Below are 14434 nucleotides of genomic sequence, written 5' to 3'. Positions count from 1 at the left end.
AAGCGACGCTCTAGGTGGTGTAAACAGCGATGCAACTAGGCACTGTATGACTGGAAACGACTAACATTGCGATATGAATCTTGCTATATGTTGCTGCAGTCCGGTTTAAGGGTTTGGGTTTGGTGAACGCCAGCAGAAGTTATCCTCCATCATGTGCAGTACTAAAATCGAAGCACGGAGAAGATGATGGTATGGTATGGGGGTATTTTTTGTGGTTTTTCCGCAGCTCGTCTTTTCGCGGTAGCGCTCTCGCTTCCCGGGTTCGATTCCCGGCGGGATCAAGGATTTTCACCTGCCTGGAGATGACTGGGTGTTGCTGTGTCGTCCTCATCATCATCGTTCATCCCCATTACGGTCGGAGGAAGGCAATGGCCTTGCCTAGTACGGCGGTGCGGTTCTCACAAATAATCCCCTTCGCTCTGTGAAGGAGTATGGGACCTCATCTTCATCATCAGTTTGTGGTCCCCTCTTCACGCTTAAAAACGCTAAATTCTGAACGACTCGACAACATCTTACAGTCATGTGCACTGCGTGCAGTTGAGGATCAGATGGGAGACGACAACTGTGTGTATCAGGATACCAATGCGCGCTGTCACAAAACAGCATCTACGAGGCAAGCACTTGTGGACAGCAACATTTCTGGAATGAACTACTGTGCTTAGATCCCCGACCTGAACATAGTGGAACACCTTTGAGATCAGTGAGAACGTCGACTTTTCTCCACACCCCAGCGTGCACCCGCATTATCTTCTTTTGCGTCGGCTCATTGCTTCACAGATATGTCAGTTCACCGAAGGTGGCGCCAGCAGAGTTCCATCCGTCATAAAGGCGAAGAGCGGATACACCCCACATTAGTGTCCACTATTAACTGTCTGCGTTCTTATGATCAGGCAGTGTAGATCCGTGTTACTGCGCTGATTCCACACAAACAACAGGCACATGCAGGCCACTCCATTGCCATTATTTGCACCATCGACGGAGGATCGTGTGGCTGCGTGGTACAAGATGTCCACAGAGATCATTGTGCTCCTTCGCCTCGCTATTTTACTACTCAGTTGTACACATCCATGTTGCTCCTCCCCCTGTTACAAGATATCATTTACTGGCTTTCGCGAGGACATCGGTTCAAAAAATGGTTCAAATGGCTCTGAGCACTATGGGACTCAACTGCTGTGGTCATAAGTCCCCTAGAACTTAGAACTACTTAAACCTAACTAACTTAAGGACAGCACACAACACCCAGCCATCACGAGGCAGAGAAAATCGCTGACCCCGCCGGGAATCGAACCCGGGAACCCGGGCGTGGGAAGCGAGAACGCTACCGCACGACCACGAGATGCGGGCATCGGTTCAAATTCCAGCCCACCAATCCTGATTTAGGTTTTCCGTAATTAGGTTTTCCTTAATTATCCCAATTCGCTTAAGAAAGAAGCCGGAATCGTTCCTTGAAAATGGGCACGGCCGATTTTCTTCTCCATCCTTTCCTAATGTGAACTGGCGCTCCGTCTCTGATGATCTAGCTCTCAACGGGATATTAAACACTACTCTTTCTTCCCCTTTTCCTTACCTTATCTCTTTGAATCCGGTAAAGAACTTCTTAGGTCCATCTCTTATTGATTCATCTCGCTTTCATATTCCACCCATTTCCATTCCAATTTCATCATAGTCATAATTATTTCTTCCACTCTTTCCCAGTGAATTTCTTGTTTTTATGGTCCGTTAGTAAATGTCTACCCATTGCCCGCTGATCATGTCTTAGTTTTCGAACTGGTTTTGCATTGAAGTCGATGTAACATTGCTATAACTGAAAACTGCTGATGCACACTGTAAACTATCCCTCTCACATTCAACCACACTTACATATGGAAATACAATTTAGTTTCTCAGAATGACTCCAGGTCATACTCTGCTCATTTCCTTTCCTTTCCATCGAACGCTTGGATTCACTTTCCGTAAATGCAGTTATTCTTCTGCGCCTTCACTCAAACTTCGTACTGTTTTCTTTGACATACTGGTTTACATTATTTTATTGTGTCGCATGCAGCTGCTCCAGTTTCTGTAATAACATAAATTTTAGTAGCCTGAAAAAAGGCTTGTTGCGTACAGGTTCCAAAGCATCAGCTGAGCTGGATACAGAAACCAACGTCCCTACCAATTCACACCCAAAGAAACCCAAATTATGACGACATAGGGTACTCTGGCCTTGCCTACTATTCAAACACCCCTGTTATGGTATTCCATTACGTAACATCTGATTTCCTGCTTCCTCACATACTCTTCTCTCATAATTTCCACTGAATTGCGGGCATCCTACAGAGATCCATCCTGACACCAGCTGCAACCGACGCAGCATCATAACCAAACGAAGAGGCTCTGCTGAGTACCTGTAGTTCTTCTCACCGGCTGGGGCCAGCTGCAACCTACTATACACAATTAACACATTCAATAATTTATCGGAAGTCCAGACATCGCATTAAATGCCTCTTACTTTTCTCTACAGATGAAGAAGTGGTCGAGCGGGCAACCACAAGGGGTTCATAAGGGTGTTATTACGACGTGGACTGGCAAGCATGTTTTATAGAAGGGGTACGAAAGCCGAAACACCATCACTAGAAACCTCGCGGTCACGAAAGCAGTTTTAGTCAAGTGCAGTCTATGCATAAATCTACACTCATAAATTAAGGATAATTGGTGATACATGGTGAAACAACGCTCTGGTAGGCGGTTTGCGGGTTTAAATCACCTACTGGTATGACCACGCGGTGCATTTGACCTGCGGTCGTCGCACGGTGGCGGTGGCAGCGGTCCACATACGCAGAGGTGTGTTAGTGCATGTCAGAGTACGGTGCAGCGAGTAAATGTGCAGGCGTTTTCAGACGTGCTAATGGTGACTGTGTGTTGAAAATGGCTCAAAGAACACATATTGATGTTATGAGGGGTAGAATACTAGGGCGACTGGAGGCTGGTCAAACACAGCAGGTCGTAGCACGGGCCCTCCGTGTGCCACAAAGAGTGATCTCAATATTATGGCAACGATTCCAGCAGTCATGAAACGTGTCCAGGCGCTACAGTACGGGACGTCGACAGTGTACAACACCACAAGAAGACCGATTTCTCACCATCAGTGGCCGCAGACGGCCACGGAGTACTGTAGGTAGCCTTGCTCGGTACCTTACCTCACTGAAACAGTTGTCTCCAGACACAAAGTCTACAGATGACTGAACAGACGTGATTTATTCGCCCGGAGACCTGCAAGGTGCATTCCACTGGCCCCTGGTCACAGGAGAGTCCGTAAAGCCTGGTGTCAAGAACACAGTACATGGTCATTGGAACAGTGGTCCCAGGTTATGTTTCACGGACGAGTCCAGGTATAGTCTGAACAGTGATTCTCGCCAGGTTTTCATCTGCCGTGAAGCAGGAACTAGATACTAACCCCTTAATGTCCTTGAAAGGGACCTGTATGGAGGTCGTGGTTTGATGGTGTGGGGTGGGATTATGATTGGTGCACGTACACCCCTGCATGTCTTTCACAAAGGAACTGTAACAGGTCAGGCGTATCGGGACGTCATTTTGCACCAGTGTGTCCACCTTTCCAGGGGTGCAGTGGGTTCCACCTTCCTCCTAATGGATGATAACACACGGACCCACAGATATGCCATCGTGGAGGAGTACCTTGAAATAGAAGATATCAGGCTAATAGAGTGGCCTGCCTTTTCTCCAGACCTAAACCCCATCGAGCACGTCTCTCGGTCGACGTATCGCTGCACGTCTTCAAACCCCTACGGTACTTCAGGAGCTCCGACAGGCACTGGTGCAAGAATGGGAAGCTATACCCCAGCAGCTGCTCGGCCATCTGATACAGAGTATGCCAACTCGTTGTGCGGTCTGTGTACGTGTGCATAGTGACACGCGCAGGAAACAGTGACCTTTTGTAGCACATGTGTTTCGGGACGGTTTCCTTATCTTGTCAGCAATACCGTGGCCTTACAGATCTGTGTCGTTTGTGATCCCTATGTGACTATGCTAAAGCGCCAGTTTTGTGTAGTGCCACGTTGTGTGGCGCCGCAATCTGCAATTATCCCCATTTTATGAGCATGAGTGTAGTTATACGTCGCGCGTAATGAGAACACTGCCCAGGTAAATATTGTAGAATGGTTTTATTGAAGCATTAAAGAACGTAAGTCTCTCTGTGGAGTTTTGAGTTATGTACTAGGAACAGAAATAATCATTCAGTTGCGGAAAGACAAAAAAATGAAAAATCATTCAAGTCTAGCTCAGCCAATAACAAGCTTGTGCAAATTCCGTACAGATTACTGTCGGTTCCCGCCAACTCGTCTCTCATAGTATGCCTAATGGATGCTGCTTTCTCGGATAGCTACACAGCAGTTCAAGCAAATCACATTAAGAGTTTTAATGACAATAAAGTTGATTGAAAATACTTAACTTCGGTTTACAAGGACGTGCCACAAGCGATGGGCAACCTGTATCCTTTCCTATATACAATCTCCATGCAAATGATTAATATGAGACACAAGTCTCAGTATAGTTGTTAGTCTGGAAGGAGCGGCACTTACATTCCCTTCGTATAGAGACCTCTCCTGTCGTGGTGCGGTCCTAGTCAGCGAACTATTGGCTGACGTCGTCTCACAGCCTTCTCTGCTCTTGCGTTCTTCATCTTCGTGCCAGCGCTTGTGGTTACGCCGGAACAAATACCACTTGAGATGAAACTTCCTGGCAGATTAAAACTGTGTGCCGGACCGAGACACGAACTCGGGACCTTTGCCTTTCGTGGGCAAAGGTCCCGAGTTCGAGTCTAGGTCAGGCACACAGTTTTAATCTGCCAGGAAGTTTCATATCAGCGCACACTCCGCTGCAGAGTGAAAATCGCATTCTGACCACTTGGGATATTCGGAAGTTAATAACACAATCAATACTTAGGAGGCATAAGGCAACATTCTGAAGAAATAGAGCTGCTAGGCTTAGTTAGGCAGGGATTAGAAGATAATCATTGCACGGCGACTGTTCGACGATGATTCCTTAGTGAGCTTCTGATTTGTGGGCTGCAGTTGTAGCCGGCTCCTGGCGCAGAGGGCTCGACGGAATAACGGATCCAGTAGCTGACACTGAACTGCCGATTCGGCTGAAATCCTGTGACGATGCACGGATACAGGATGAGCTGTTGGCGAGCACTTCACACGTTGTAGGAAACAGTGCCCGCTGTCGCAGCGGCGATGTGTGCTGGCGGTGCACTTCGCACCTCTCATGGCGGCTGCAAGAGCTAATAATCGTCGTGTTGCTGTCGTTGTTGATGTTGTTGTCCGAAATATTCATGATCACGAAGGACGAGCGCGGATCCTTATTCGGCACGCAGGCGCGTGTTCCTGTCACGGTGGGCGACGCCTAAAGCGTGGCCACCCCCGGGACGCGAGTGTTTTGCACGGTTGCAGGTTGCTGTCATTTAGGAGGTACACCACGTCTGCTCTGGGCAACAAAATTAAAGGATCACTTTTTCAGAATCCCATAACTCTCTCCCATTCAGACGCATAAGTATGGAATTCAGATCAAAATACCAATAATCTTCCTCTGTAAGAGTGGAAAAGCGTGGCGCACTGTGGTCACTAACAGGTTCGGCCACCCCTCAAGCAGCAGGGTGACTACACATACGAGAAAAAGGCCTCAGATCAGAATATCACATGAGCTCTAAGGTCGGTTAATGATGGGCACTGAACATCACCACAAATCTGTCCTACCCCACCATGAACATGTCACGCGATGGGAAGCCGTCACATCCCCCTCTTACCCACATTTCGCCTGACGCTTCAGCGATAGGGATCAGAAACGTTGCAATCATCACTGAAATCAGGCGGTTTTTTTGTGAGTGGCCGAGGAAAACCTTTGCGACAGAATCGACGCAAAAACGTCACAGGGGGCGGATTGTGGCGCTGATTCCCAGACATTTCGCCGTCGATAACGACAGTTCTCAGTGCGATGAGCAACATGGTAATGTTCTTCACATTTTCGAGACGGGGTGCCAGCCCCTAGTCGTTTCAAACCACTCTAAGGGCACTGGAGGGGCTGCAACCCCACTAACGAGATCTGACCCCTTTGGATTGTAGCGCGACCGTAATTTTTGCTCTGATGTACAGCCTGGAATCACTAGGGACTGTTAAAAACCATTCGACGAAATCTGAACATGAGAAGCAGCAGCAATGGGTTCATATTCTTTTTCATCCCCCCTTTCTTGTCTAGCACCCTCCGATGGTGTTATTCCTGCGGGGGTGAATAAAATGACAAAGGGTCCCTTTAAGATCCCTCAGTTCGGCAACATCCTCGGTGCCATCCACGCAAATCATATTACAAATGTAACTGTCAGAAACCTCGACACACGCTCAGCCTCCTGGCTACTCTAGCGCCTGAGCGTTAGATAACCGCTTCTACACCACTCAAGTGGTGTTTGCCTGCCAAGATAGGCTACAATGCCATGAAATACCACTTAGTTTTCCGGCAAGCATGAAAATGTGGTCGGTGAATACTCTTCGGACGGCGAGGCACATTTCACTCTGGACGGTCCAATGAATGCACGGGTTGACATGGGGTTTTATTCCGCAGCACATTGTGCTGAAACATCGCTGCACTCAGCTTATCTGACTGTGTGATGTAGTTTCACAAGCTCCGCCATTCTGGGTCCGTTTTTCATCGAGGTGATGACACTTGTGCAACACGTGATTCCAGGATTGCAAGAATGCAACTGTGTTCACACCAGTATTTTCATGCATAGAGGGCGATGGTAGATATTGAAGATCCTGTACTGGTCCGTGACTGGCAGTACCCAAGATCGATTGACAACGACAAGGGATCGTACTGTACCAACGTCTCTATGCCGTTACTGCAGAATATCCTGTTGTGCAAAGTACTTAGGCCACCAGTCGACCACCACACCTTTAATTAGGTACAGTTTCTTAGCAATACTGACCTTACGACTTATCTTAGAAGGAAGATTAAGGAAAGCAAACCTACGTTTCTAGCATTTGTAGACTTAGAGAAAGCTTTTGACAATGTTGACTGAAATACTCTCTTTCAAATTCTAAAGGTGGCAGGAGTAAAATACAGGGAGCGAAAGGATATTTACAATTTGTACAGAAACCAGATGGCAGTTACAAGAGACGAGGGGCATTAAAAGGGAAGCAGTGGTTGGGAAGGGCGTGAGACAGGGTTGTAGCCTCTCCCCGATGTTATTGAATCTGTATATTGAGTTAGCAGTAAATGAAACATAAAAAAAATTTGGATTAGGTATTAAAATCCAGGGAGAAGAAATAAAAGCTTTGAGGTTCGCCGATGACATTGTAATTCTGTCAGAGACAGCAAAGGATTTGGAAGAGCAGTTGAACGGAATGGACAGTGTCTTGAAAGGAGGATATAAGATGAACATCAACAAAAGTAAAACGAGGATAATGGAATGTAGTCGAATTAAGTCGGGTGATACTGAGGGAATTAGATTAGGAAATGAGACACTTAAAGTAGTAAAGGAGTTTTGCTATTTGGGGAGCAAAATAACTGATGATGGTCGAAGTAGAGAGGATATAAAATGTAGACTGGCAATGGCAAAGAAAGCGTTTCTGAAGAAGAGAAATTTGTTAACATCGAGTATAGATTTAAGTGTCAGGAAGTCATTTCTGAAAGTATTTGTGTGGAGTGTAGCCATGTATGGAAGTGAAACATGGACAATAAATAGTTTGGACAAGAAGAGAATAGAAGCTTTCGAAATGTGGTGCTACAGAAGAATGTTGAAGATTAGGTGGGTAGATCACGTAACTAATGAATTGATTAGGATTGGGGAGAAGAGAAGTTTGTGGCACAACTTGACTAGAAGAAGGGATCGGTTGGTAGGACATGTCCTGAGGCATCAAGGGATCACTAATTTAGCACTGGAGGGCTGTGTGGAGGGTAAAAATCGTCGAGGGAGATCAAGAGATGAATACACTAAGCGGATTCAGAAGGATGTAGGTTGCAGTAAGTACTGGGAGATGAAGGAGCTTGCACAGGATAGATTAGCATGGAGAGCTGCATCAAACCAGTCTCAGGACTGAAGACCACAACAACAACAACTAGATGTTAAGACTGCAGAACGCTAATTGCAGAAGATTCCAGTTGGAGATGAGCCTCTGATGACGACAAGAATCTAGCCCGCGCCGCAATCACACTGGCAATGAACCAATCGGACACGAAATCAGCCTTAGTACAATTAATATTGCAGCCACCTCAACCGTTCAACATGGAAACAGCCTGTCTGTCACATAATGGGAACAACAGTGCCTAGACACGGCGCCGAAATCGTTCCAAGTCACGACAGAACTGCGAATAATCACTTAGCAATATTCACACGCCAATGATTGCTGAAGTTAAGCAGTAGTGAAAATATGGGCCTATTTAATGAATCACTCTCGTTGTCTACGATACTGATCTCGTCAGAGCAACAAATTACTTTAATTTCAGTACCTGATTATCTTGCGTGATGATAAATGTGACATCCAACTAGCAATTGTTATCTTTCGCAACGAGCTTTTCACACCGCAGTACGTACTCTCTGACATAAACTCGGAACTATTTGATTACTTGTACTCAAATACAAATCTGTCTACCATCTTGAAATGATTATTCTGTTTATGGACACTTCCATCACTACTGTTAGGAATTAAAACATTTTTAATTCTCCCTTAAATATTTTTCCAACTCGACACAGAGGTAATATGTAAGTGATGAGAGTTCGCATGCGTCACGGAATAACGAATCTTTGTTAGTAGCAAAATCTTTGGCCTTTTCGTGAATAATTCAATTACTTCAATTAAACTTATTCATCATTTAGAAAACTTTTTCCCTTAATTGAAATCTTTTCTTTAATATTGAGATCTACTTTCAGTAGATTATTTATAATTCCATTCGTTCAAGAACCTTTTACTAAACACATTTAAAAACACCACATTATACGTGATATCGACTCCAATGTATCAATATCTCTAAATTACAATCTTTTATACTTCCGAAAATGAAATGGATATATTCACACTAGATACCAATTGAATAGACTGGGAAATTTCCTTTAACCCCAATAAAATTGGATTTATTTTCCTTCTAGGTATCTCAGTACACGTTGGTTATCACCAATGAACGAGTGCCAGCGAATATATTATCAGTCTCCACAATACGGAAACAGGTCATAAAAAAAATCAAACAAAAATCCTAAATGTCACCGCCACTTTTCAACTAACCTTAAGTTACAATTTAAAAGCAAATCTTGACCTCTTCAGGCGTTGACCACACGCGACCCGCTAAATTCCATAACATTTAAATCGGCCACTCGTCACCTTGATGAATCAAGTTTTGGTTTAGCTACGTGTAGCTCGTTAAATGGTTCCTTCAATTTACTATCGCTTGTCTACTCAGTGATACGTGCAGACCATCGCCGTATAGTGAAACAGTTCGTCGTTCTATGAGCCAATTCGCTGTCTGTTGCAAGCTAGTGGTCTTGAAAATGCAACTACCAACACGTGTTCGAGGCTTTCCCTTCTCGATACACACACCCACAATACCCAAACCACCTCAATAAAAACGACAAGCAACCCAATTACCTCTGGGCGCGTCGCGACCACTCAACATACAATGCAGACGGGATATCGGTCACACCGATTCTACAAAACTCAGCACCTAACAAAGCAATCTCTCAATTAAATCAGGCTCACGCGGGACTCACCCCATCAAATTTTACGAACGAAACTGTTCCCACAACCATAATCAACAAAATGCCGTGCACTCTCCCAAGACTTAGGTGTCAACTGAGTAGCCTCACTACACCACGCAGTGAAACGCTATAAGATCAGACCTGATATACACCACTACCACCAGTTGGTCGGTGAGAGGTCTATCCGGGAACTAACTAACCCTTTTCGTTGTACAATAGGAACCATTTAAAACGAACAAACACGCAAAGCCACGCCAACTTTTAACAATTAATGTAATAATCATCGATGCTGTCGATCCTTCGCAATAGCGGCCGACTCAGGCAGCATCTCTGGACGCAGCGGGGGCGATATGGTATATCGCTGCAGTCGCGCATGCTCGCCACCTGCTATTCCGTAGACGCTCTCATATCATCTAGAACACAATTTGATTTTGGTTTTACCACATCATACACGTATATTATCGTGACCACCAGGTGTTATCACTGATTTATCACGCCGGACGCTCAGCACCAGTAAGGGCGAACGTACCCCGTGCGTTTTGACACAGCACAAGCCAAAGAAACCGGTACACCTGCCTAATGTCGTGTATGGTCTCCGCGGGCAGGCAGAAGTCCTGCAACATGGTGTGTCATGGACTCGACTAATATCTGAAGTAGTAATGGAGGGAATTGACACCATGAATCCTGCAGAGTTGTCCATAAATCCTTAAGAGTACGAGGGGGAGTATGGTGGCCAGCGGAAGTGTTTAAACTCAGAAGAGTGTTCCTGGAGCCACTCTGTAGCAATTCTGGACGTATGGGGTGTCGCACTGTCCTGCTGGAATTGCCCAAGTCCGTCGGAATACACAATGGACACGAATGGATGCAGGTGACCAGAGAGGATGCTTACGTACGTGCCACCGGTCAGGGTCTTATCTAGACGTATCGTGGGTCCCATATCACTCGAACAGCACACGCTCCACACCGTTGCGGAGTCTCCACCAGTTGTACAGTCTCCTGCTGACGTGCGAGGTCCATGGATTCATGAGGTTGTCTGCATACAAGTCCATCCGCTCGATACAATTCGAAACGAGACTCCTCCAACCAAGCAGCATGTTTCCAGTCATCAACAGTCTGTGTTGACGGGCCCAGGATAGGCGTAAAGCTTTGTGAAGTGCAGCTATCAAGGGAACACGAGTAGGCCTTCGACTCTGAAAACTCATATGGATGATGTTTCGTTGAATGGTTCGCACGCTGACGCTTATTGATAGCCCAGCATTGAAATGTGCAGCAATTTGCGGAATGTAACACTTCTGTCATGTTGAACGATTCTCTTCAGTTGTCTATTCTCCCGTTCTTGCAGGATATTTTTCCGGCCGCAGCGATGCTGCAGATTTGAAATTTTACCGGAGTCCTGATATTCAGCGTACACTCGTGAAATGGTCGTACTGAAAAATCTCCACTTCATCGCTACCCCGGAGATGCTGTGTCCCATCGCTCCTGCGCCGACTATAGCACCACGTTCAAAGTCACTTAAATCTTCTTAACCTGGAATTGTAGCGGCAGTATCCGATCTAACAACTGCGCCAGCCACTTGTTTTATATTGGCGTTGCCGACTTCAGCGCCGTATACTGCCTGTTTACATATCTCTGTATTTGAATACGCATGCCTATATCAGTTTCTTTGGCGCTTCAGTGTATATTACACTTCCGTAGTTGTGTCTTACCCAGATTTTGTGTTTATGATTTCACTACGCATCGCACCAGCTTTTGTAGCTTTTCCATTTGTTCTGCTTGTTCTTAATGGCAAGTGTGTGCATGTCTTACCTCACTTGTTTGTTAATTTTTCAGATTTCTTACCTTCAGTCACAGCTTTAAATGTAGATTATTTTCTGTCTGTTTATATTTTGTGTGCAAGTCAAGATTTTGAATAATGTATTCTACATTTTATAGTTGAAGACTGTCTAAACCACACAATAATTATTTTATTAAAAACACCTAAAGTCGTCGCGGTTTTTGCTGGCGATTTTCAATGGGGTCAATTATCATCAGTTATTTGTAGCATTTTATACATCTTCAGCAACTGCAGTTGTATACATGGAAGTAATCAGTGAACAGCTGCATAAAAGAAATTCAGTTTTCTTAATCGGTTTCAGCCACTTAGTACCTTTCCTCAGTAGGTTATAAACATCGCATTTTGTACGGGAGCTATGAACCACATGAACACAGCAATATGCTGCAAGCATCTTATTGTTGAAACTCGCAAATAATGCAATAGTGTTGACACTCGCAAATAATGCTATAGAAGAAGGCCTCTAAGTGCCTAAAAAAGGCGTAAGAAAATTACATTTTTTGTATGCAACCGATTACTGACATTTTCGATGTATCATTATTTATGTGTTATTGTTCCAATAAAAGCAGGATCGGGCAATAATCTGTGTCGCAGTATTTGTATTTCACTCGAGTATTCCAGGATACACTATTTATAATAAGTAAAACTTCGTGATTTGAGTGTTAACAGTATTCTTTGTTTCTACAGATCGCCGTATCCTCGTGTAAGTCTGTCGCATATTTCGGAAAAGCGCTTAGTAAATGTGAAGCAATGTCCGTCTGCAACTATAAAGTGTTTTGCACACAGTAGGTGGAGGACTGGCTGCTACCCCCTTCGGCTGTTGCAGGAGGGCTACGACCCGCAGCTGCGTCTGCTGAGCGGCCGGGAGGCGGCGGCACGTCCGGAAGGCCTGCGGCCCAGCCATGCTGACGTCGTCTCCGTGGATGACGTCATCTCGTGGGAGCGGCGCGTGCGCGACGCCGCCGCCACCGCGCTCTTCCTGAAAGTGAGTCCCAACTGCCCGGTACGGCTCGCCCTGTACACAGTACTCGCACTGCTGTTCGACGTTCTGTGTTGCTTCACGACTGATCGCGTTTCGCCAGCACTTCTACTATACGAACGTCCGCAACCGGCGCCCTTAAGACATGCTAAAGCAGGGCTTAACAACTGGCCGCTTTTGAGCGCGAGTACTCGCGTCTGCTCAGGCACGTGCTCGCGAGCAGGTGCAAGCTCGCCGAGTAGGGAGGGTGGGGAGGGAGGGGAAATGCGCGCGCACATATGAATAGGACCGCAGTGTGCCTATTGAATTCGAGCCGACTGTGTAACGTTTTAAGTACTACGATCAGCTCTAACAGTCACTTCGCTGGTTAAGAATCATGTCAAGTGGCCGTTCTGTAACCCCATCCATGCTTTCGCAGTTCAACCCCCATTGGGAGGAATTGTGTCTGTTTACAGAAAAAGATTCAAAATGTTTGGTATGTCACAAAACGCTAAATTCTTTTAGGAAATTTAATTTTCAGCGACATTATATGTCGTACCACGCGAAAGACTACGGAAGGGGAAAATGTGATGGACCAGATCGTGCACAGGAAGTTATTAAACTTAAAAGGAAGCTATCCGAAGAAGTTCTGGACGACGAAGAAAAATCAACTGAGGCAGCTCTCAGAGTGAGTTACAAAACTGCTTTGCTTTTAGCAAAATCCCTGCGCCCCTTCACTGATGGCGATTTAATAAAAGAATGTTTGGTAGTTGCAGCGGAACATTTGTGTCCATCTCAAGTTGAACAGTTTCGGATTGTGCCATTATCTAACATGATCATTATGCGTCGCATACAGGACATGGGAGACGACGTCCAGAGCCAGCTTGCAAATAACTGTAACGATTTTATAGCGTATTCTCTAGCTCTGGGCGAAAGTGTTGATATCACTGGAACAGCGCAGCTTGCCATATTTATTAGGGGTGTTAATTGAGATCTTCAGGTGAGGGAGGAGCTCCACGATGTAGTAGCCATGAAGAACACTACAACCGGAGGTGATATTTTAAGTAGTGTTGAAGAAAGTGTTGAAAATATACGATTGTCGTGGAATTCTTTAGTTTCAGTGTCTACAGACGGTGCACCAGCGATTACAGGGAAAAAATCAGGTTTCGTTGCGCTGTTGAAGGAGAAAATGCAAAAACTGACCGTGCCGAATGAAATAAGGGGTGTTCACTGTGTCATCCAACAGGAAAACTTACGTGCAAAGAGTATCACTCTAAGAAATGTGATGAGTGTTGTTGTTCGTACAACCAATTATATAAGGAAGCATGGGCTACAACACAGACAACTTAAAAGTTTTCTTGAGGATGTAAAAAGCCAGTATGGTCCGCTGGCTTAGTCGTGGCGAATTATTAAATCGATTTGTTTGCCTATTAGATGAGATAAATATGTTCATGGAAATAAATAACATGTGTGTTCCTGAATTGAAAGAGCCTTCATGGAACTGTGATCTCGCGTTCTTAGCAGATTTAACTAGCCATGTGTATGCTTTGAACATTTCACTAGAAGGTAAAGATCTGCTAATTACTCATTTCATAGATCGAATACGAGCTTTTAAAATGAAATTTACACTTTGGGTGAGTCAGCTGGAAACAGGAAATCTAGCTCATTTTCCTAAATTATCATCCATGCAAGATGTTCATAAAGACTGTGAACGTTATTCACATAGTTTAGTTGCCCTTAAGCAAGAATCTGATAAATGCTTTCAAGATCTGACAGCACTAGACAGTGATTTTTATCTGTTCCCCTCTCTATATTCAGCGAATATTGAAGAGATTCGTCCTGAGCTGCAACTAGAAATTATTGACCTGCAGTGTGACAGAGAATACAGGGACAAATTTCACAACAAGAA

At 45.1% G+C, this 14434-nt stretch overlaps 1 protein-coding gene across 1 annotated transcript in view; it reads left to right on the top strand.

The window, feature by feature from the left end:
- The window catches only part of LOC126237420 (allergen Cr-PI-like), a 123816-nt gene that overhangs the window by 50045 nt on the left and 59337 nt on the right, over window positions 1-14434 (top strand). Inside the window, exon 6 of the mRNA XM_049947528.1 lies at window positions 12394-12552. Coding sequence (XP_049803485.1) covers window positions 12394-12552 — 159 coding nt within the window. The remainder of the gene's footprint in view (window positions 1-12393; window positions 12553-14434) is intronic.

Source organism: Schistocerca nitens, chromosome 2 (assembly GCF_023898315.1).
Source record: "Schistocerca nitens isolate TAMUIC-IGC-003100 chromosome 2, iqSchNite1.1, whole genome shotgun sequence".
NCBI classification, from domain to species: Eukaryota; Metazoa; Arthropoda; class Insecta; order Orthoptera; family Acrididae; genus Schistocerca; species Schistocerca nitens.
This window is presented reverse-complemented; position numbering and strand designations above follow the sequence as displayed.